This window comes from Coregonus clupeaformis, chromosome 12 (assembly GCF_020615455.1).
Source record: "Coregonus clupeaformis isolate EN_2021a chromosome 12, ASM2061545v1, whole genome shotgun sequence".
NCBI classification, from domain to species: domain Eukaryota; kingdom Metazoa; phylum Chordata; class Actinopteri; order Salmoniformes; family Salmonidae; genus Coregonus; species Coregonus clupeaformis.
In genome coordinates, this window is record NC_059203.1 from 25,551,332 (window position 1) to 25,572,391 (window position 21,060).

The following is a 21,060-nucleotide window of genomic DNA, read 5'->3' on the forward strand; positions in this document are numbered from 1 at the left end:
GCAGTAGCCCCGAGACTGCCACGCAGCTACCCCAGGACTGCCACACAAAGCACAGAAGAAATATCAGCCCATGGAGAGAGAAGCATGAGATTGAACTTCACTAAACTTTCTAGAGTTTTCCCTGTTAGTTAACACTATCAATGTTTTACCTTTATTGATCGAATCAAGGCAATATTAGCCACTTTCAATGCAACATACCGAAACAAAACGAGCTATGCAAGATATTTTGTTGTAGGCAGAACGCATCAGAGTAGGATTCTATTACACATGACTCTGCCCATATGCTACATAGACCGGTGCGGCATGACCAATCAGAGCTGCAGTAGGCCTATATTATTGTATTTATTTATTATTGATTTAACCTTTATTTAACTAGGCAAGTCCGTTAAGAACAAATTCTTATTTACAATGACCGCCTAACAAAAGGCAAAAGGCCTCCTGTTTGGACGGGGCTGTAGGTAGTGGTTAGTGGTTAAGAGCGTTGTGCCAGTAACTGAAAGGTCGCTGGTTCTAATCCCCCAGCCGACTAGGTGAAAAATCTGTTGATGTGCCCTTGAGCAAGGCACTTAACCTTAATTGCTCCTGTAAGTCGCTCTGGATAAGAGCGTCTGCTAAATGACTAAAATGTGATTAAAAATAAAATAAAAATATAGGACAAAACACACATTACGACTAGAATAGACCATTGCCAAATATGGATCTGTGCCATTTACTTTGAACTGGACTGTGTTTAAAGCTGTGTTTTGAGATCAAAGCAAGAGCTGCATGTAGCCACATGTGCACATTTTATTCATAACTTTTGCTAGTTAGTGAGTTATTAGCCCAGTTATAGATACGTTGTAGTCAGCAATAGGGGAGTGATTGCTTCCTAAAAGAGCACAATACATTTCTAGACATCTTTGAAAAGCTCAGGTAAAGAGCTTTTTTTTTTGTCTTAAAGGGGCAGTGTTGTATTTTGAGACAGGCTTGAATAAGCTAAGTAGCCAACAGGCAGAGGGTAGAATAATTTGTCTGATTCTCTGTAATAATGGTATGGGAATAATAATGCATTTTATTTTGTAAAGTGGTTTCTTGCATCAAACAACACAACAACATTTTCAGTCACCTCATTGTCTGAAGGACAAGTGGATAAACAGGTTAATGTCAAGCCCTGCATGTTTTTTTCAATAGTCTCATGGAATGTAGGCCTACATTGAACACCACACATTGGCTGCTACTGTAGGCTGAATGATAGAACAGCTATTTCCATGATACAATGTTATGGGATGCATTTTCTCCATTGTTTTTGATGGTAGGTCACTCTGGTAGGCCTACATTATGATCAAATAGCCACAGTAGCCTACTTGGCCACTGTTAAAATTGTAACTTAAAGCGGGTACAGCCTCAGTGTTAACAGTAAACACACGCTGGAAATTGCACAGAATTTTCACAACATTCAAGCTCAGCAGACCTGAAATTTGCTCAGTGCCGAAAATAATGAGAGGTAACATTGCCAATGTGTGCACTACCAATAGGCACTGAAGCTATCAAAGTCATCCCAACCACTCTTTTTAGGGCAAGAGAGGATACAGTTACATGCTGACTAGGCCGCACGCCATCGCACGCATGTTGATTTTGTCCATCCACACCAGACGCGATCAGGACACGCAGGTTGAAATATCAAAACAAACTCTGAACTAACTTAATTTGGGGACAGGTCAAAAATAATTAAACATTCATGGCAATTTAGCTAGCTAGCTAGCTTGCTGTTGCTAGCTAATTTGTCCTGGGATATAAACATTGGGTTGTTATTTTACCTGAAATGCACAAGGTCCTCTACTCCGACAATTAATCCACAGATAAAAAGGTAAATTGAGTTAGTTTCTAGTAATCTCTCCTCCTTCAGTCTTCTTCTTCTTTGGACTTTATAAGGCGGTTGGCAACCAACTTTAAGGTGCATTACCACCACCAACTGGACTGGAGTGTGGACCTCAGTTCATCTTTCAATCACCCATGTGGGTATATGCTCCGAAAAACCAATGAGGAGATGGGAGAGGCAGGGCTTGCAGCGCGTCAAGTGTTACAAATTGAACCAAGTTCTATTATAGCGCCTGGCTACGCAGATGCTCGTTGAAGCGTGCGAGCAGTTTGAATGCAATGATTGAATAACATGTATGTGTACATTTATTTTGCAACGCTCACGCACGTAATGTGAGCGGTGTGGTCAGCATGTTAGGCAGGAAGGGTCAATGTAAAGTTAGAAGCCAGCAAAGTATACAGTTCGATTGAGGTTAATTTCAGCAGCCTCAGAATGTCCCTGCTCTTCCAGAAAGAATGCAGTGGTTAGTCTTAGGTGCCCTCTGACTTTATTTAGCCTCATTGCAGTAGCAGTGGTTGGGTACCTAGATGAAGACAAAGAGGTTTGGTTTGTGTGGAGACAAGAATTGTCATCTTGTGGCCTGTGTGGTCTAGTGGTTGGTGCTGCTGACTCCAGCACGCATATACCAGTCAGCATGAGTTCTAAGCCAGCCCAATGCACTTCTGACTCACATTCTTCGTAGTTTCCTGTCTTCTCTTCACTGTCCTATCTGTTTATTATGATAAAAGATGGTTATATATGAAACCGACACCAGTGTGCTGCCATTGGTGTCATTTCAAGCTAGCTGTGGAGTGAGCTTACGGCACATTCTTAACTCCGTTACTCTAACCCCTCTAAAACTCGCTACACAGTGAGCGACTTCAGCCGTTGAGCTGAGCCCAACTGCAGATCCAGGTCACGGCACCAGTAAAACAGACGTCAGTGTGCTGTTAACAGTATAGCTTCCTCCACTGTCCCTGTCCCCATAACGGGCTCGAACCAGTGATCCTCTGATCGCAAACACACGTGACCGCCATCCTTAAAAATGTACTAACTAATTGAGCTATAGAAAGGATGTAATTTACTAGCTCCATTGGCAACATTTCAAGCTAACTGTGGCGCTTACGGCTTAACTCAGTTACATATAATATAAGGGTGACACATAATTGATGTACTGTATACTGATTTCCTCTACTAATTAGTGAGCATAGCCAGGGTCAACCAGGTTTCAGCATGAGACTTTGTCTGTGACAGTCATCTAAATAACATAAGTATCTGGACTTAAAAAGGCACATATCGATTACTCCCTTGTCATTGAAAGAGAAAACAGGACCCCAAACAATAACCTCACTGCTTTAATATTCAGCTGCTTGGCTTGTATAATATTGTTTATCTGCATAATTGACCCCCAAAAAGTATATTTTCTGTATTAGCATAATAAGGTAAATAAAATCAGACACTGATTTGGAACATGGAAAACACAATAAGCAAAGGACAAATAGTTTCCACTCTCTCACTCATTCCTGTCACCCTTGCTAGTGCATAGTGCAGAAACAAAGGCTCTCCACTTCTGTCTTTGACCATCTTTTCCACTTTACCCAAACTCTGCTGTTGTTACTGAAGCTCAGTCTCAACTGTTCTCCACCATGTTGCCTTGGTCTTACCACCAAGACATTTCAAGATATTTATAAGTTTGAATGTTTGAGCCAGGAAAGCACAGGACAGGCCAATAAACACAGCAGGTACAATCTCAATTTAGTTAATTTAATGTAATTCGTCATTCATTTTCACAGCTCAAAACACAAACAATATCCACAGATTTCATTCAATTTGTATCCATCATATTACAGGTACAGTGCAAGCAATTTGTTCCAAATATTCATAGCAGGTAGTATGAGACCACACTGCCTTCCACCACTGTCTCTCTCAGGAGTTCTTCCCAACTTCTCTTCATGAGGTTGATTGATGAGGCAGCTTGGGTTCCTGTTCCTCACAGCCCGGACCACACTGTGGGAACTCCTGCATTCACAGAAACAGGCCCAGTTTATCTCAGTTGGACATTCTGCAGACGGTCTGTGGTGGTGGTGCATAGCTCCGAATTCAGTACTTAGACCTCAGCAGTCAGTGGTACAGAAGTAAAAATAAAATTAAATATGCATGGCAGGCATGACTGTAAGTCGCTTTGGATAAAAGCGTCTGCTAAATGGCAAATACACTGCTCAAAAAAATAAAGGGAACACTTAAACAACACAATGTAACTCCAAGTCAATCACACTTCTGTGAAATCAAACTGTCCACTTACAACACTGATTGACAATACATTTCACATGCTGTTGTGCAAATGGAATAGACAACAGGTGGAAATTATAGGCAATTAGCAAGACACCCCCAATAAAGAAGTGGTTATGCAGGTGGTGACCACAGACCACTTCTCAGTTCCTATGCTTCCTGGCTGATGTTTTGGTCACTTTTGAATGCTGGCGGTGCTTTCACCCTAGTGGTAGCATGAGACAGAGTGTACAACCCACACAAGTGGCTCAGGTAGTGCTGCTCATCCAGGATGGCACATCAATGCGAGCTGTGGCAAGAAGGTTTGCTGTGTCTGTCAGCGTAGTGTCCAGAGCATGGAGGCGCTACCAGGAGACAGGCCAGTACATCAGGAGACGTGGAGGAGGCCGTAGGAGGGCAACAACCCAGCAGCAGGACCGCTACCTCCGCCTTTGTGCAAGGAGGAGCAGGAGGAGCACTGCCAGAGCCCTGCAAAATGACTTCCAGCAGGCCACAAATGTGCATGTGTCTGCTCAAACGGTCAGAAACAGACTCCATGAGGGTGGTATGAGGGCCCGACGTCCACAGGTGGGGGTTGTGCTTACAGCCCAACACCGTGCAGGACGTTGGCATTTGCCAGAGAACACCAAGATTGGCAAATTCGCCACTGGCGCCCTGTGCTCTTCACAGATGAAAGCAGGTTCACACTGAGCACATGTGACAGATGTGACAGAGTCTGGAGACGCCGTGGAGAACGTTCTGCTGCCTGCAACATCCTCCAGCATGACCGGTTTGACGGTGGGTCAGTCATGGTGTGGGGTGGCATTTCTTTGGGGGGCCGCACAGCCCTCCATGTGCTCGCCAGAGGTAGCCTGACTGCCATTAGGTACCGAGATGAGATCCTCAGACCCCTTGTGAGACCATATGCTGGTGCGGTTGGCCCTGGGTTCCTCCTAATGCAAGACAATGCTAGACCTCATGTGGCTGGAGTGTGTCAGCAGTTCCTGCAAGAGGAAGGCATTGATGCTATGGACTGGCCCGCCCGTTCCCCAGACCTGAATCCAATTGAGCACATCTGGGACATCATGTCTCGCTCCATCCACCAACGCCACGTTGCACCACAGACTGTCCAGGAGTTGGCGGATGCTTTAGTCCAGGTCTGGGAGGAGATCCCTCAGGAGACCATCCGCCACCTCATCAGGAGCATGCCCAGGCGTTGTAGGGAGGTCATACAGGCACGTGGAGGCCACACACACTACTGAGCCTCATTTTGACTTGTTTTAAGGACATTACATCAAAGTTGGATCAGCCTGTAGTGTGGTTTTCCACTTTAATTTTGAGTGTGACTCCAAATCCAGACCTCCATGGGTTGATACATTTGATTTCCATTGATCATTTTTGTGTGATTTTGTTGTCAGCACATTCAACTATGTAAAGAAAAAAGTATTTAATAAGATTATTTCATTCATTCAGATCTAGGATGTGTTATTTTAGTGTTCCCTTTATTTTTTTGAGCAGTGTATATTATTAAGTCATATGTCAGAACACAGAACGTGGATCCCAGAACTCTGTGGTGTAGAGCTGAGATGCAGTGCAGCAGAAGTGAGATGTCAGAAGCTAGAGCTGTGGTGTGGAACCTTCAGACCCCAGAGTAGGAACCCCAGCAGCAGGACGAAGTAGAGAGCCAGGAGGAGCAGCACCATCCACGTCCAGTAAGACAGCCAGGTAGCTAGGGGGCGCTGCACTGACAGCACCACTGGCCTGGAGGGAAACAGAGGCCTACAACATCATCATTATCCAACAGTTGCATGTTTGTTTACAGGGCATCCCTGGCTGTGTCACTATTGCCTTCAATGTACATACTTTCTAGCATGGCCAGATAATGACAACTGTCTGCTATATCAGATGAATAATATGGTGTTATCTTAATATATTTTAAAATGACTTAATAGCAGCTTAATAACATCTTAATAATGTTAAGTCATCTTAATACTCACGGTTCTGTGGTGCAGACTGATTCAGCCATACAGCTACTGGGCTCACTGGGCTCGGATGTGCCTGCTAATGACCCCGCCCACGCTCCAGACCCCGCTCTTGACCCCTTGGCTTCGGCCTCCTCTGAACTAGCCTCACGCGCCACGATCGCAGACCCCCGCCTGTGACGTCGTGTCATCTGCAGGGAACTGATTCACACAGTCACGGGCACACACACAACCACACAGTATTAGAGGAAGGGAAGCCCTGCATCAGTCACATCTGACCCTTGGGTCATTGTTTAGATGTCAATGAGTCATAATGGGGAACCTGTGGATGAGTTAGGGGCTACCTACCTGGTGTGAGGGGCTACCTACCTGGTGTGAGGGGCTACCTACTTGGTGTGAGGGGCTACCTACCTGGTGTGAGTGGCTACCTACTTGGTGTGAGGGGCTACCTACCTGGTGTGAGTGGCAACCTACTTGGTGTGAGGGGCTACCTACCTGGTGTGAGGGGCTACCTACCTGGTGTGAGGGGCTACCTACCTGGTGTGAGTGGCAACCTACTTGGTGTGAGGGGCTACCTACCTGGTGTGAGGGGCTACCTACCTGGTGTGAGTGGCTACCTACCTGGTGTGAGGGGCTACCTACCTGGTGTGAGGGGCTACCTACCTGGTGTGAGGGGCTACCTACCTGGTGTGAGGGGCTACCTACCTGGTGTGAGGGGCTACCTCACTCTCTTCCTCCAGGCTCTGGGAGCTCTGTGTGGAGCTCTGTCTGAGCAGGAGGGGGGCGTGGTGGGGGGACGGGCTGGCCAGGGGGGACATCTCAGAGGGCCTTTAAAAAGAAGGAAACAGTTATGTTTACACTTCCAACTAAACAAGGTAATACTATAACAAATAATGCTGCTGTTACAGAGGTCAATATAGTTCTGATGGTATGAACACAAGGGGAAGGCACAGCACATTGATAATCCACAAGATCAGCAGACACTATTCACACACAATATGTTCTCTACAGCAGTTAAGTCCATCATAGGTTTATACTGTAGTCCGTGCACTTGCGTCTAAGCCTGTGGTGCATGTGCGTATGAAAACCAATGCACGCTTCCTCTTTGACTAGTGACTAGCATGGCCATCTAGCAACTAGTGACAACTGACCATGCAGATGACTCTCAGTGCACTAACTGCACTAATGACAGAGCACATTTCCTGTACCTGCTGGCTTGGTTCACACTGCCCCATTCTGGCCCCTGGCTGTCAGTGTCAGCACTGGCCATGCAACCCTCTTGGAACTTGGTCTCCAGGTCGCTGAGCTGAGAGGGAAAATGAGAGGGGGGAAAGAGGAGGAAAGGAAGAGATTGAAGAGCGGGGAGAAAAGAGAGGTCAGCACAGAATTAGAGTTATGCATACTATGGTCATAGGACCACAATGGGAGTAAGTCTTAGTGTTATTGTTTCTAACCTGGGATCCCGTTGGGATTAGTGTGACGCTGACTCTTCGCCGAAGGAGGGTCTGAGAAAGTCGGGGAAAGAAGAACAATAAAATATTTTTTTATAAGAGAAGTGAAACATAAAACGTTTTAATAATATCAAGCCACTGGCCTGCCCTCACTGATATTTTCTATTCATTTAACTGAGATATTTGAAATTTAAAGGAAGGATATGAAAAGCACAGTGATGTGAACTGTCTGCTACCTGTTGGGAGTCTCGCCTGACAAACAGGTGCCTGACTTCTCCATCCTCTGTAATGAGAAAAAACCAACAGTCAGAACTTTTCCATATGTGGACAATTTTTTTACACTGTACAGTTAGATTATACTGTTCTCCTATTGTGAAAATCAGTCACTTATAGTGGATCAGACACAGTCTTATAGGCCTACTTACAATGTATTGTTCTTTTAAGAATAAATTGACTATAAGAATAACAACATTTTACTTTCACTTGTCCACAAAAAATCCATTGAGGGGCAGTACTCAGACCTGAGTCGCTGTGTCTCCTGCCCCGGCTGCGGTGAAAATACTTTCTGGTCTCCAGCAGCTCGGCTCTCTCCACAGCGTGACGACGCTTCAGATGCTCCACGTGGACACCCATCATCTCCACAGAACGACACACGCGTGCCTCCTGACCCAGCAGAGATATTAATCAATCAATCATTCAATCAAATTACATGTATAACACTTTTATACAAATATATTTTTCACAGAGCACTAAGCAAAACCTTGACTTATACCCCAAAAGAGCAAGCCTAGGATTACATGACAGACAGTGTGGCTGTCGTGATGACGTCAGTCTCACCTGGTGCACGGTCCCCAGCATCTCAGCAGCAGTGATGATGTCGCTCACGCCGTCCAGCACTGTGTCCAGACTGGCCTCGATACGACTCAGCATCTCTGAAAGCTCAGCGTCTACACACCTACCTTTCAGATACTGGGTGAGAAGAGGGGGGAGAGGGGGAGGAGAGGAGAGAGAGAGGAGAGAGGAGGGGAATAGAGGATTGGAGGAGAGGAACAGTAGAAAGAGAAAGGAAGTGTGGAGGACGAGAGAGGTATGGTTTAAACTTTAAACATACATTTATCAGACCATCAACTGTTGTACAAGAGTGAAGCAGCCAGGTCAAACACATGTGTACACACCCCCACCTGCAGTGTGTTTCTGGTACGCTCCAGTTCTAGGTTGAGGTTCTCCTGGGCCACGGTTCTGTCGTGTTCCTCAGCCTGCAGTCTCTGGGTCAGGGTGTACTGGTCACAACGGAACGCCAGCGCAAACTGGGTAAACTCACTCTATAGGGGACAGAACAGTGGGTGCATGGTGTGCATGGTGTGCGTGTGTGGGTGTTTGTCTGCATGTGGGTGCGTGTAGTCTCTAGTCTCTTTGTCCAAGTGTACAAATCACAAAGAATTCTCACCTCAACTTCCTCTTCAGTCATCTCTGTACCACTGAGGGCAGGAAAGAGAAGGGTGAGGTAGAGAGACAGGAAAGAGAAGGGTGAGGTAGAGAGACAGGAAAGGGAAGGGTGAGGTAGAGAGACAGGAAAGAGAAGGGTGAGGTAGAGAGACAGGAAAGAAAGGGGAGGGAGAGGTAAGAGAAGGGTGAGGTTGTGACTATCAAAAAAGTTCAAGTGTTAAAGTATAAACTGACCTGCTGAGGACCAATCTCTTCAGTATAAACTGATCTGCTGAGGCCCAATCTCTCCAGTATAAACTGATCTGCTGAGGCCCAATCTCTCCAGTATAAACTGACCTGCTGAGGCCCAATCTCTCCAGTATAAACTGACCTGCTGAGGCCCAATCTCTCCAGTATAAACTGATCTGCTGAGGCCCAATCTCTCCAGTATAAACTGATCTGCTGAGGCCCAATCTCTCCAGTATAAACTAACCTGCTGAGGCCCAATCTCTCCAGTATAAACTGACCTGCTGAGGCCCAATCTCTCCAGTATAGGAAGGTTCTTCCAGGAGAAAGCCAGCTGATCCTCTGGACTGGTCTCTGAGGAGAGGAGAAGAGAGGACAGAGTGTTCATAGCTTTGCTAGCATACAACAACAGAGAGAGGACAGGAAATGGAAGTACAGCCACGTCCTGTTGCTGGCAACGATGCAGCCAAACGGATTCCTTACCTTCGTCAGAGTCAGAGCTATCCCCCAGTATGCCAGCATACTCACAGGGAGTGGCCTCCTTACCAGGGCGTTGGGAGAGGGACGACACACAAACCAGTCAACAAGAACAGGGATGACACACAAATCAGTTAGCAACCTCTTGGCCAGGCTGTTATTGTAGATGAGGACAAGTCCTTAATAGACTTGCCTGGTTTAAGAATGTTTTCATTAAGATAGAAATGCTCCTGCTTACCTGTGCATTCATGGTCCCAGTGTTAGGCAGAGTGGTACAGAGGGTGAGTACAGTGTTGTTTATATCCATTACCTTTCTCCACACCCCTCATACTTTTTACCAACCCTACAGAAAAGAAGACCTCACTGCTGAGAGAGAGAGAGAGAGAGAGAGAGAGAGAGAGAGAGAGAGAGAGAGAGAGAGAAAGAACACACAAATAAGATTCACACTTACATTCTACAAGTATATTGAAAGATGGCACACACACACCCTGTTAAAGGAAGGGAAAACAGAGAACGATTGCCCACAATTCTATTCTCACCACGTCCACAGGGATACTGACACTGACCCTGCCCCAGGTCACAAGTTTAACGCTGAATTCTTAATGAGAGTGAGTAGAGAAAGCTAATACGCAGCTCTCAGTCTCACTAGAGGCTGTGGCCGAGCACAGTACCAGGGGTGAAACAGGGACACAGAGGAGCATGATGGAGGAGAACAGAGAGAGAGAGAGATACAGTAGCTATAAACAAATAGAAGTGGGGGTAGGGAGTATCTGAACACAGAAGAGAGGAAAAGGACAATCATTAACTACATGAGTTTAACCTGAGGATAAACAGCTGGCTTGCTTTAAGAAACACCCACACATCTAAAACTAACAATATCACCAAAAAACTCCAGAGAGACACTTATTTTCTATGATTCTAAAGTAGTGTTAGTAGTCCATACTTTTAACAGTGGACAGTCACAACATTCACGTCATAACATGAAAGTACAGCAGTTACATACTGTAAGACCTGAGGTTATTACACTGTCTTAAGATGTCTCTGACATATACTTCTTCCTGCATAATCTTGTTTATCCTTTTAAAGCATTCATACAATAGACCAGTCAGTTTCACTAACAAGCTGATGCTCTTCTTTAACTGTTCTCTTCTAAGTTTACAACAGTTCCAGAAAGCAGCATAGTTACACACTGAAGTCAACTTTTATTCTCCCTCTATTTACTTTGGAGCTACATTTTGTAGTCTAAACAAAAGAAGGGAAACATCCATTATTTAGGCCTATAGACATTCCGTTACTTAGACACAGAAGACACAGACCCAAGTGGCCAGAAAATAATCCAACAGAGAACTAAAAACTTGGACTCAAGTTAATTTTGAAACAGTGTTAGATATCTCAATGCAATCTACTAAACTGCCAAAAACAGTTGCACAGCCATTTGGAATATGATGGGACACCTTCATTATTCTCTTACCGATGTAGTGAGGCCCGTGGTGTCCAAGGATGTTTTGTTTTTCAGGAGCTACTGAGCACAGTAACATTCAGGTCTAGTGATGCTGCACACACTCCTTCCTCTCTCTTCTTCCCTGTTCTCCTTCTGTCCCTCCCCCTTGTTCACTTTTCCCTATAATGGCATTTTAAAGGTCCCCCGTCAGCTGTTTGAAATCCCACCAGCTGTGTTCCCTCACACCGACACACACACCAATGGGGGAGTCATGTTTTTCTAGAGGGAATGCATCCAAGAGCTGGTGATAAAGACAGATTAGGGACCACCCACAACCCCAAAACACACATTCACACTTGTTTGAGTGAACTCTTGTTCACTCGTACAAGTGAGCTTCACCTGAAGCTAGAACGCTAAAGACGAAACAAACTTCCAAACAGTCCTCCTTTGCTTACCCCAGGCGTGTAATCATTCGTCCAATCAGTTAAAACAAGAGTTTCTATTGGACAAATTCAGGTAGGTGCCTCTCCATTTTGTTCCGTTTGCTTCAATTGAACAGAATCAGTTTAAATGAATACGCTCATGGTTGTGATGTCAAAGCCCACTCATTCTCCCCTACACACGTCCAACTCCAAATCAACTTGAATGCCTATAGCTACTTGAGTAGAGTTGAAAGGATTGGATAGGTATAAACATTATGGCAAATTCCACCAAGCCATTCAGAGGGACTGGTGGGGCTTTAACCATAGATAGCTAATACATCCTTTTAGAGCTCAGTGAAGTGCCTAGGGTGGTGTGTGCTATTGGACAGCAGTCAGAGGCAGGAGGATGGTAATATAAGCATTGAAGGACAGCTCTTACCCTGTGACTCAGCTCTATAGGACAGCTCTTACCCTGTGACTCAGCTCTATAGGACAGCTCTTACCCTGTGACTCAGCTCTATAGGACAGCTCTTACCCTGTGACTCAGCTCTATAGGACAGCTCTTACCCTGTGACTCAGCTCTATAGGACAGCTCTTACCCTGTGACTCAGCTCTATAGGACAGCTCTTACCCTGTGACTCGGCTCTATAGGACAGCTCTTACCCTGTGACTCAGCTCTATAGGACAGCTCTTACTCTGTGACTCAGCTCTATAGGACAGCTCTTACCCTGTGACTCAGCTCTATAGGACAGCTCTTACCCTGTGACTCAGCTCTATAGGACAGCTCTTACCCTGTGACTCAGCTCTATAGGACAGCTCTTACCCTGTGACTCAGCTCTATAGGACAGCTCTTACCCTGTGACTCAGCTCTATAGGACAGCTCTTACCCTGTGACTCAGCTCTATAGGACAGCTCTTACCCTGTGACTCAGCTCTATGCTCGCCAGTCTCCTGCTGAAGTGAAAAGACGAGATAATCGGATCGTCACGGCAGCCTCCTGTGCTCTGCTATTGAGAGGTGACACCCAGGGCACGCAACAGGCAGGATCATCAGGGGACTGTATGCTTACATTATACAAGTGAATGTGCATGCATTATAATAGTTGTACACATTTTTATTCTGACTACATGGACTCTGTAGTAACGGCCATTTCTACATGACCATTCCCCAGCTCAGCCTAAACGTTAGTTTTGAGCGCCCACTAAACCCATCTGAAGCAGAATGGCTACCAAGAACAGACAAGTTGAAATTGTCAGCCATGCAGACTTCAAACCAAATACCACTTTTAGGGAGAACGAATACCAGCCTGCATTAGATTTGACCATGTACGCCACTGCCATCCCCCTCCAACTAAAACCAGTCATCAGCTTGTCATGATGGCCACTCCAATCATTTAAAGTAATGAGCTTCAGTAGAAACTGGGGCAGACAGACTGTTGTATGTGTAAACACTAAATCTGTACTTTGTCTTGATTTAGCTAATTTGTCCCATTTAGAAACTTAATCACATTTAATTATAAATGGATGCAATCTTTAGACATTGTGCTACTTCCAAAAAAAGGCTGGTAAATATTTAGTTTTTACGATCAAATAATTTCTCTGGATCCCTTGCAGAGAGGATAACCAGCAGTACACAAAGTAGTCTGGGACAACAAGAATAACCACAAAGCGATGAGATGGTTTTTTTCCTGTGTCCTTTTATTGGTAGTAAAAGCGGTTTGGTCCTCTAGTAGAGGCGCTGGGGCTTTCCCATGGTGCTCTTGACGTAGAGGGCACGGACGTTCTGCCAGTTCTTCTTCAGCAGAGACACCAAGAAGTTAACTGCCAAGTGGATGTTGTAGACCAGCTCCTCCTCTGACATCTTCACGTGACCCACAGCCACCGCCAGACACAGCACCTGGAATAGAGCGGCGAGGAGATTGGGTCATGTTACAAAGGCAGGTAGCCTAGCGGTTAAGAGCATTGGGCCAGTAACCGAAAGGTCACTGGTTCGAATCACCGAGCCGACTAGGTGAAAGATCTGTCGATGTGCCCTTCAGCAAGGCACTTAACCCTAATTGCTTCTGTAAGTCACTCTGGATAAGAGTGTCTGCTAAATGACTAAAATGTAAATTAACAGGTGGCTACATAAAAAACGCATTGATCCTACAGACTGCATGCATCAATCATGTAACATCTGGAATAAAACTACACACCTTCTTCATCTGGAACTTGATGGTGGATTTGACCTCATCAACCTTGACATTGAGGTTCTCGTTGTGGGTGAGCAGGGAGGGGAACTTGCCAGCCTTGTTGAGCCCAGGCCCCAGGATACGAGGGATCTGCTTGATCAGAGACTCAGAGGCCAGGAAGGCGTCGTACTTCTTAGCTGTTGGGGCCAAGAAGAGAACGATCAAGATCCAGACCAGAGTAGAACCCAGCGCTTCAGGACAGGGACAATCTAAGACTCATTTAAATGCGGAAAAACAATAGCAAGACAGATCATAAGACGGAGACTATCTGGAAGTGACTTGAAGCGCCACTCACCCAGTTTCTTGACCATTTTCTTGTTCTTGTTGAGTTTCTTGAGGGCCTCAATGTCCATGTGTGGCAGCTCTGCAGCCTTGGCCTCGTCACAATGCTGCTGGTCTCCCAGGATGCACACAGAGAACTTGGGCCTGGGGGTGGTCTTCAGTCTACAGGGGCAATTCAGAACAGTTGACAACCATGTCACCCCAGTAATGTTCAAACCACATAATGGAGGGGCCTCACCATATGGCCATGCTAGAATGGACACGCAACTAAAGACATTCTAACCCGTAGCCCTTTCCTGCAGTCAATGACCAAAACTGCCCTTTGGCCTCATGGCTGGAATGTAAATATTTTTCATAATTTCACCATTAATAAAGATTTTCTTCTACATCAAACAGCTAATATATTTCAGTCTTCTGTGATGTATATAAAGTGTAATGTTGGGAATTTAATACATTTCAACTATATCGGACATGGTACAGGTCTTTTTATGCCCACAAATATGTACGTGAGGTGTATACTTTTGTTTCAAAGTAGATTTGTTTAAGACTACCAAGAATCACTGTGTGACCCTGATTTAGCTGACTGCAGTAAAAGGCTAAACCTAACTTTACCCCATCCTTTCCCAAACCTGAATCCTTAACATCCAGTATGAAAAATGTATGCACTCACTAATTGTAAGTCGCTCTGGATAAGAGCATCTGCTAAATGACTAAAATGTCAATGTTACACCACTAGCTTATGTCCTTCCTGACTAGACAATAGTCACTTCCGCCCTTCCCAACATGGCCATCCAGTGACTCCCCAAAACGGACAAGTTCCAAACCCAGAGGGACGACTCATACCAGAGAAGAGTACTCTGGAGTCTTCCCAGAACCACACAGACTGGCTTCTCTTCTGGACTCCACCAGCAACACCATTACCTAAAATGGTCGGCTCGAGGGGGGCACGAAGACCCCACTGTCTGCCTCCCCTCATGTTTTAAGACCCAGGGTAGGGGTCCGTCCGCTGGATCCCTACCCCAGGGCGAGGTTCAGTCAGACTACCCAGAACACGTCTGCACCATCCACCCCACAACAGCCCTGCTATTGGAATTTCGTTTCTGTATGAGTTAGTGAATGTGTATGAGATATGCTGCAAGAGTGTGGTTTGAGAGATTGTACATTACTAGATAAGTGTGGATCTTGAGTGTGCATAAAATATACTGGGTTTGAGTCAGTGAGTTTAGAATGTCCAGATCAAGGGGCCGAACCATGCCCGTTCACATTCAGGACTAGACGGGGCAGACAGGCAGAAGGATGGGTGATATGGGAAAGGGGCCAAACCTGACTGTGCCAGAGAAACGCTTGTCCTTCTGGGGATCGTAGTTCTTCAAGCTGATCTGGAGCTCTACGGACTCTGTGAACCTTTAGGACAACAAAGCAAACAAATCAAGACCATCAATGTGAGATTTAACTAAATTAGGGGTTGTGACAAATAACATTCAGTATTTGATCAAATTGGACAAACCAATTTGCAAACTTTGCTAAGGGAACACTAGAGAAGGGAAAGGGTCTTACTTGCGTGGCTTGGCCAGAGATCCCGCCTGGACCTCCTTGACCACCTCATAAAGCATATCCCTGGATACCTTGCTGTAATTAAACACATGTCATTGAGTCAGAATGCCAAAGTCAGTGTACAGAATTATACATACAATTTTTTTGCCATGTGATGAATTAATATTAGCGTCCCCACATCCCACATTCAGCTTTACTAACTTGACGCCATAGCAAGTTCTATCCAGTAGTCGACAAACCGGTAGCCTATCGAGTAGACTTATAAAAGCCAGTTAAATGTACAAATCACAACTATTACAACATGAACCATTTCCAGTTATGTACGGCACTATTTAATTCAGTTCGGAACATAAAGGATTATGATTTCATGTTAGATGGATGTGGATTTGTCCGTAGTGTTAGCATTCAAGCTAGTTGCACTATGGCAGAAGTAGTTAGCTTCTGTAGCTAGACTCCACAAATTGCTCATGAGGTTCAAAGTGAACACGGTTATACTGCTGAGTTTGAGTAAGTCTTAAACGGATCACTGACGACAATATAACATTTCTCACTTCTTGTTAGACTTTATTTGATGTAATTTTCTCTCACCTCATATTGAAGGTCCTGCTCAAACGCGACAGAGCACTGAAAAGAAGGAAGAAGGGGCGGTTCGTCGCAGTTTATAGACGTATTCCCGGTCCGGCCATATTTGTAGTTTTTGCCGTCTAGCCTATTTTCTGAAATGAATATGTGGATTTAGACATGTATATCACTTGGAATAACAATATGCTTGCTAAAGCAAGTGAAAACAACATTCATAAGCCATATACATAGTCTTTGTCCGTGCAGTATTTTAGACTTTCAAAGACCTAAAAGAACAAATAAACGATTTAGGAATGATGTGGCATTGGAGGCACAGTGAGATATTTATTGCTGAACTGTGACCTGCCTTGCCCATGTGATCTTTTATAAATGGACCTTGGATTTATTGGGGATTTATTATTCTCCTAAATTGATGGGATGACTAACTTAGAAAGAATGCATTCTTGACTGGGCTAATGTAGGCTGTGACACCTGGCAGGCTGTGATTGATGTGAAGAGCTGTTTTAGGGGGTAAAGGGAGATAAGGATTTGCCTCCAAATGCTAGACTATACTGGTTCTTTGTGATCTGTGAGCCTTCCTTGGACGTAGGAATGATGTCTAAGGGAGCTGGCTCTTCTCACTATGATAGGTTGTTATGATAAACTTGTGCCTGGCTGAAGTGTGCAACAAATGGCGCCGAGGAGATGAGACCAACCCCTGAACCAACGGATTGGCTGAGTAAGTTTAAACCACGCACAAGTCTCTACTCTAATTGGCCAGCAGAGAAGTGGGAAATTCCCTCTGTCAGAGTATTTGAGTATTGCATCTGAAACAATGTTTTTAGTTCTCTGGGGTGTCCTGCGAGGCATCTCAGAGAGCCCGTATATACGAAACATCATATTTACCATTGAAGGTTTTTGCATTAATTAAAATAACTAGTATATCTTAGAAGTCGTGTTGACCTCTTTTGTTCCTAATACCAGATTTGAATTGACGCGACTTTGACAGATTTTATAAGACAAAGTAGAGATCAGGGGATGCTACACTGGTAAGACGGATGCCCTTAGGCTACAGCGACAAGTGGATTGATGAGAGACTTATGTTAACACATAAGCCATGTCTATCATCAATGAGAACACAACATAATTGTCACAATGCCTGTAAACTAAGTGCTTATCCACTAACTATTACAGTCTCACATTCCTATTCCCATTCAAATGCAGTGGGGGGCTATAACAGTCCGAGTTCCAAACAAATGTCAGGTTAGGGTTCCCAGGGAGAGGGAAGCTGGATGTAGTGGTCCACCCAGAGCCCCCTCGGTGGGCTCCATTCAAGTTCAAGTTTGATCAAACTGATCTGTATGTAGGCTTGATACCGCGGACTGAGCCCAGCCTGTCTGTGAAAAACAATGGCTGGAGGGTCAGTGAGGTCTCTGGGGTGTGATTGTTCAGATGCATGGCCTCGCTCACTGGGCTCACACACACACCTCAAAGGAAACGCTGTCTCAGGAAAGAAGCCAGGGGCCCGCCAGGCTGTCCAACACCTGACAGTCGATACACACAGACCTGACCCATCCCGTTGTAGAAAATTGATTTTATTTATCTCGCTCTCACACACACACTAGCACTTATAAAGTGCACTACTTTTGACCAGAGCCAATTGTTTGTTCAGATGTTCCTTGACGTTATGATGTAAACATTGTCAAACATTTAACATATGAGATTTTATCCAATAATTGAAAATGAGAACATCACATGTAGTCGAGCAAGTAAGAGGCCAGCAGAAGACATCAAAAGTATTAACCAATGTTTTTAATCAACCATTTATTGGAAGCGCTATACCAAAGGTAGAAATCCTATACTTTCCCTCAGATGGTTAATACCAGGTGTTTATACAGATGTTAAATGGGGGGGAAAGCACAGTATTGCTGTGGTAGACTGTAGAATATTTCAGACCTGTGCTGTTGTGCTCATACATTGTATGCAGAAATAAAATCATTAGACAACCATTGAAGAAAAATGAACACAATGTAGCTTTTTGATTGTGCAGCAGTACTAATTTAGTAATTTACATTTCATTGTAAATTGTTATATTCAGTAACTGGAAAGTAACATGTTTTTTCTATTCAGTAACTGGAAAGTAACATGTTTTTTCTATTCAGTAACTGGAAAGTAACATGTTTTTTCCCTAGAAGTTTATTAACACAATGTGTCAATAAATGTGTAGTTATAACTAACCACAGGTGGTCCGTGACAATGACATACCTAGGGGCACCAGAAAAAAAGCAGAAAAATACAATTATTATAATATAATAATAATATAATATGCCATTTAGCAGACGCTTTTATTCATACTGAGAGAAAGGAAGAAGGTAACAGAAGAAAATAAAAGATGATTACAGGAGGAGAAATGACCTCCTCCCCCCAGGGTACACTGACTAAGTGGATACAGAACACAGTAACCAGAACAGGTGGTTCAACACTGTCACTTTATTATTATTGTCTCAACTGTTTCTGCTGTTAGGTGAGCATCAGATCAGTCAGTTGTGCTTTGTCAACTCCCTGTGAGCGGAAATAAAGCGCTTATTCAAGAGATATCTGTAACAATTTGGCAACCTCTCTACTGTATAGGCAAGGAGTCACATATATAATGTCCTCCCTCTACTCTTGTGCTAGAATACAAACTTATTTAGCCATTTTAATGTCACAACATAGAAAATAATAAAAACAGAAACATACATTGTTTTGCATATAATTTACATAATTGCTATGTACAGTAGGAAGTGCAGTATTTCATCAGTTACCATAATTGGCTGACCTAAAAGAATGGGGATAAACCTATTTCCTCTCATGGCAATTTAGATTGGTCCCCCTGCTGCCATGCATCTCTGAATTCCAACAGCATCAGAATTCTGATGGCGTGTCCAGAGCCATAGATCAAGTCAATATATTTCTATAAGTAATTTCTTGACCGTTGCCCTGTATTTCAACTCTTAAAATGCTCAATCACTCCCTTCAATTGAGCACTGATCTAGACGGGTACAATCTATATGGTGGACGCGCTACAGAAGCCTTTGCTGTATTGCTTTCATTTGACCAGGCCTTTTAGATCAGTGAAGAAGTGAAAGAGATAGGAAGGAACCAAGGGAGTAGGATCCATTTCTCTCTAAGTATTATGAACCAGTCATTCCCTGTCTGGAGTTAGACTGCTCGAGGGAGCGATAGTTGGCCAAATCCATAGCACCATACTTGGCGGAAGAATAAGAAGAGAAAAAAAGAAAGAAAGCGGGAAGCTCATAATATGAGAACATTTGTTAGAGTTTTGCTTATCGACTGCGCGCAGTTAACGAACACCACCTGGCTGAAAAAATATATACAAATCATACTTCAATTATACATAATTAAGTAAACATAAGTAAAATCAGGCATTCAAAACATCTTATACAGACCCTGTGATCAGGTTAACCTTCACAGTATGACAACACAGCATCATCCCATGGTTTTAGACCCAACAGTTGTACACAAAAGAAAACATAAAAGGTATTGAGGTTAGGATGTTGTAAGAATCTATAAATGTATGTGTCCATTGAAAAGTGAGACTGACTGGACTGTCTGTGTGCTTCCTGGTCTAACAGGAGGAGAAGGGTTGGGGGTGGACCTCCATGGAGGAGATTCATATATAAAAGGCATATACAATCACAGCTCCTACTTTCACACAATCTCTGGGGGTGTGACGATGGATTTTGTTCACTAGCATAGAAGGGAGGTTCTTCGAACCCGGGACTGTGAGTTATCAATCAAATCAAAACCGTTCTATGATTAGATAATTGGGAGGTTGAGGGGTGTGAATTTATACTGAAGATATACAGATGTGGAAAGGAGAGCTAAGGGGGGGTTTGGTAATAGCTTATCCCAGTGTTATGGCCTTAGGATGGGATGGTAGGGATGGACGGAAAGGGGACACCTATGGTTGCCGACAACCCTCTTATTTGTACAGGCAAGCAGAACCAGCATTTTTCTGAATATCAGCATCACGAGCTCTCAGAAAGTTTGTAACACAAACAACAATGGCTGGTAATGACCCCGAACCGCAGGGTTAAGAATAGGTTGACCGTTGTAAAAAACACTGCCCATCGGGAGAGAGAGACTACAAAAATCTGTTGTATAAAAATAGCAACGCTGATCATCCTTGTAAAATTTAGAGGGAAAAGAGGAGTCTTGGTTTTGTTGTGGCATTGGTTGATGAGCTGTCTGTTATTCTCCTGGAAACGAATACCTCGACACTGCACCTTCACCACGTTCAGAGCAGGACACTACAAGCCCTTCAACTGCATCAGTCCTGTCCAACCACAGTTAAAGACCTGCTATACAACAGCATCCACTTGAAACAACTCAAATCACCTTCTATTTCGGGCACCCAAACAATCACACACGTTTAATATGTGGTAGGGTGTATGTTACTCTGTATGTCTCCCATCAGTCTCTTGATACATTCCAGGTCAGTACATGTCATTTGTCCAGTACAGAGACAGTCAAGAGACCCTGATGAAGGCAGCTTGCTGCCCAAACGATGGTGATTTATAATCAATCAACTGCATCTGAACAAGAGTGTGCAACTACATATTCATTGTTATAACTCCCACCAGCCAGCGTTTTCATCATTATTTTATTGAGACGTCAGAATAAACGCTAACACCTGATTCAACTGATCAAGGTGGTGGTTGATTGGCTGATGAGGTGAATAGGGTGTGTTAATGATGGGCTGGAACAAAATCATGCACTCCCTGTGACTCCCAGTCCCAGGAACCAGGAGTGAGTAAACACTGCCGCTGCACTAGGAAGCTCAACCAGTCCAGTCAGTACATGTCCTTGTAGATCTCCTGCA

At 44.3% G+C, this 21,060-nt stretch overlaps 3 protein-coding genes across 3 annotated transcripts in view; all 3 read right to left on the minus strand.

Annotated features, from left to right (window-relative positions):
* Window positions 1-5,562: 5,562 nt before the first annotated feature.
* Window positions 5,563-12,531, minus strand: si:ch73-352p18.4 (inositol 1,4,5-triphosphate receptor associated 2). The gene is made up of 14 exons (XM_041892201.2): window positions 11,158-12,531; window positions 9,925-10,052; window positions 9,693-9,750; window positions 9,491-9,563; window positions 8,986-9,016; window positions 8,714-8,860; window positions 8,376-8,507; window positions 8,060-8,201; window positions 7,775-7,821; window positions 7,542-7,592; window positions 7,296-7,393; window positions 6,793-6,915; window positions 6,103-6,288; window positions 5,563-5,866 (listed from the first exon to the last, which is right to left on the minus strand). The coding sequence occupies exons 2-14, from the start codon at window positions 9,991-9,993 to the stop codon at window positions 5,716-5,718; spliced, it is 1,308 nt and encodes a 435-aa protein (XP_041748135.1). The 5' UTR covers window positions 9,994-10,052; window positions 11,158-12,531; the 3' UTR covers window positions 5,563-5,715.
* A 693-nt stretch (window positions 12,532-13,224) lies between these two features.
* On the minus strand, window positions 13,225-16,305 carry LOC121578109 (60S ribosomal protein L10a). Its single transcript, XM_041892222.2, has 6 exons — window positions 16,203-16,305; window positions 15,618-15,689; window positions 15,384-15,464; window positions 14,074-14,222; window positions 13,743-13,915; window positions 13,225-13,444 (listed from the first exon to the last, which is right to left on the minus strand). The coding sequence occupies exons 1-6, from the start codon at window positions 16,205-16,207 to the stop codon at window positions 13,274-13,276; spliced, it is 651 nt and encodes a 216-aa protein (XP_041748156.1). The 5' UTR covers window positions 16,208-16,305; the 3' UTR covers window positions 13,225-13,273.
* A 1,667-nt stretch (window positions 16,306-17,972) lies between these two features.
* The window catches only part of LOC121578091 (peroxisome proliferator-activated receptor delta), a 46,893-nt gene continuing 43,805 nt past the window's right edge, over window positions 17,973-21,060 (minus strand). The window contains 1 exon segment of the mRNA XM_041892197.2: window positions 17,973-21,058. Coding sequence (XP_041748131.2) covers window positions 20,949-21,058 — 110 coding nt within the window. The 3' untranslated portion in view covers window positions 17,973-20,948.

Bases quoted from the DNA above. Each gene is read 5' to 3' on its own strand.
- si:ch73-352p18.4 (XM_041892201.2), bottom strand. From the start codon at position 9,993: ATGGATATAAACAACACTGTACTCACCCTCTGTACCACTCTGCCTAAC. The intron at 8,508-8,713 runs GTGTGTACACAT...CTTCTCACCCAG, and splicing joins GAAACACACTGCAGGTGGGG to TATCTGAAAGGTAGGTGTGT. The intron at 8,202-8,375 runs GTGAGACTGACG...CTGCTGGGTCAG, and splicing joins TGCTGGGGACCGTGCACCAG to GAGGCACGCGTGTGTCGTTC.
- LOC121578109 (XM_041892222.2), bottom strand. The intron at 13,916-14,073 runs GTGAGTGGCGCT...TGGCCCCAACAG, and splicing joins GAAAATGGTCAAGAAACTGG to CTAAGAAGTACGACGCCTTC. The intron at 13,445-13,742 runs GTGTGTAGTTTT...GCTCTATTCCAG, and splicing joins TCAAGTTCCAGATGAAGAAG to GTGCTGTGTCTGGCGGTGGC.